We start from the raw sequence: 2,705 nt of genomic DNA on the forward strand, positions 1-2,705 counted from the left end.
AATTTCCCCGCTAAGTGTCCAGAAAACGTTTAGACTGAAGATGATACTATGGAATTTGTGCCCTGGGAAACAGACTTGTGAAATGATGCCCTCAGCCCTGTGGAAGGCTCAGTCGTGTTCTCCAGTTCACCCTGAATATGACCCCCAGCACCTCTCTCTTGCCTTTCAGGTTCTGACACCATTGTTCCTCCATTTCCCAGAGACCATGGCATGCCCAGGAGAGGACGTGCTCCTGCATTTTGCGAAGTCCGCAGTGGGGGCCTGGCCCTGCCAAATCCAGGCATTGGTCTCAGTTGACGGCGAGACTCTCTCTAAGCGCACGCCTGCCACCTTGTGGTCAGGTTTGCTTCCCCCCCACCACATGAAGGCTTTTTTTTCCTCTTTCTTAAATTAAATTTTTATTTTATCTTGGAATATAGTTGATTTATAATATTATTTTAGTTTCAGATGCACATCAAAATGATTCAGTTATGTATATACATATATCCATTCTTTTCAGATTTTTTTTCCCATATAGGTAATTACAGAGTATTGGGTAGAGTTCCCTGTCTCTACACAGATATTAAATGATATCACTTATACGTGGAATCTAAAAAAAAAGATACAATCCTGAATATTCATTGGAAGGACTGATGCTGAAGCTGAAGCTCTAATACTTTGCCCAGCTGATGAGAAGAACTGATTCACTGAAAAGACCCTGGTGTTGGGAAAGAGTGAAGGCAGGAGGAGAAGGGGATGACAGAGGAGAGATGGTCCGATGGCATCACTGACTCGATGGACATGAGTTTGAGCAAGCTCCGGGAATTGGTGGTGGACAGGGAAGCCTGGTGTGCTGCAGTCCACGGGGTCGCAAAGAGTCAGATACGACTGAGTGACTGAACTGAACTGAAAACTGGAAGAAAAAAATGCCTATGGTTGGGGTTTGAGTGTAATGAATTAATAATTAATCACCACTCTCTCTGCTGCTTGGAGTTCAGAGATAGATAGACTCAGGAAATAGATAAACAGGAACAAAAATATCAGTTTTATGATTGGTAAAATGCAGCTGAAGAATGTGGCACCCAAGTTGTGACAATCCAGAGGTCTGTTAACAGTTTCCTTCTTACTACCTTGACCAGAGTTTCCAGAATAAGAATGATCAAGAGTAAGCTCTCTTTCTTCTAGCTTTCCCTCTCTCACTTCATCTTTCCTTCCTTTTTAAATTTTGATTTCTGATTTTAATGATATTGCCTCTAGTGTTTATCATTAAGAGTATTGTTGATTCAGTTTAAGGTAAAATTTTTAAATCATGTTAAAAAAAAATTTAGGACTTCTAAAGAAGTTTCTAAAAGTCAGACTGGGTATTAAAGAATATCAGATAGCTTTTGGAAATTTTTGAAGATTATTGCATAATTTTAAAATTTAACCAATTTTTGTAATATGGTATTAGATTTCCTCATATTTAATTATTCTGTACTGCTTGGATAAATCTTATTTGAATGTATTTAGTGAAGATATGTTTAAAATATATTGATTAATTTAAATTGCTAATTCTTTCTGTAAAATTTACAAGTAGGACTTATAAGTGTGATTGTTTTTGTTTTGTTTTTGGTCTGCTATCTTTGTTGAGCTTTGTTAGTAGAATTATTCCTATTTTGCTCAAAAAATTGGGAAGATTTACATATACTCTGAGGTTTTTTATTTAGCCTGGGTAATATTGTTCTTTGAGCATTTGAAAAGGTCACCATCTGAGGTAGCACACATCTTTTTTTAAACATAACATTCTCTGACAATGTTTTCAATTTTTTATCATAGTAACTGATATTTTTTAGTCAGTTTGAGAATTTTGCTTGTGTTTCCCCTGGAAATTGCTGATTTTATTGAGCTTTAAAATGTGTCCATACTGAATCGTATGAAGTTTATTGTAATTTAAAATGTCCCTTTGTAATTATTTGAGATATAACCTTAGTTCTAATTTTGTTAAACGGCGTTTTCCTTATTTACATTTGCTAGTGTCTGTTGTGTTCTTTTTTCTCTAAAGAATCTGTGCCACTATTTATTTAATAAACACATTTTTTTAGAGAAACATTTAAAAATTGAAATACAAGAATTTAAGGGTAACTGTAATGGTGGTGCTAATGGTAAAGAATCTGCCTGCCAATGCAGGAGACACAAGAGATGAGGATTCTATCCCTGGGTCAAAAAGATCCCCTGGAATAGGAACTGGCACCCCACTTCAGTATTTTTGCCTGGAAAATTCCATGAGCAGAGGAGCCTGGCAGAGTACAGTCCATGGGGCTGCAAAAAGTTAGACAGGACTGAGCACACACACATTGCTAACTAGGAGGAAAAGAAAATTTCAGAAATTTGTATCATATAGTGCTTCCTTAAGAATCAGCCCGATGTGTTCTGGGCAATCAATTTTATAGTCAGTTTCTCAAATTGAACTATATATTAATAGGGTTAAAAAGAATAGCACAGTACAGCAATGTTTATAGCTGCATTATTCACAGTACCCAAAAGGTAGAAGCAACTCAAGAGATCCATCAACAGGTCAATGAATAAATGCAGTGTATACACTCCATGAAGTATCATCTGGCTTTAAAAAGCAAAAGAAATTAAGCCACAATGTTGAGCTGTGTAATAAGCCAGACATGAAAGTTCAGTTCAGTTCAGTTCAGTCGCTCAGTCGTGTCCGACTCTTTGCGACCCCATGAATCGCAGCA

At 37.0% G+C, this 2,705-nt stretch overlaps 1 protein-coding gene across 1 annotated transcript in view; it reads left to right on the forward strand.

Moving 5' to 3' along the window:
- The first annotated feature begins 1,077 nt into the window (after positions 1 to 1,077).
- Positions 1,078 to 2,705, forward strand: part of IYD (iodotyrosine deiodinase) — a 40,401-nt gene continuing 38,773 nt past the window's right edge. Inside the window, exon 1 of the mRNA XM_010840816.1 lies at positions 1,078 to 1,144. Coding sequence (XP_010839118.1) covers positions 1,135 to 1,144 — 10 coding nt within the window. The 5' untranslated portion in view covers positions 1,078 to 1,134. The remainder of the gene's footprint in view (positions 1,145 to 2,705) is intronic.

The sequence above is a fragment of the Bison bison genome, unplaced genomic scaffold (assembly GCF_000754665.1).
Source record: "Bison bison bison isolate TAMUID 2011002044 unplaced genomic scaffold, Bison_UMD1.0 scf7180017864148, whole genome shotgun sequence".
Classification (NCBI taxonomy): Eukaryota; Metazoa; Chordata; class Mammalia; order Artiodactyla; family Bovidae; genus Bison; species Bison bison.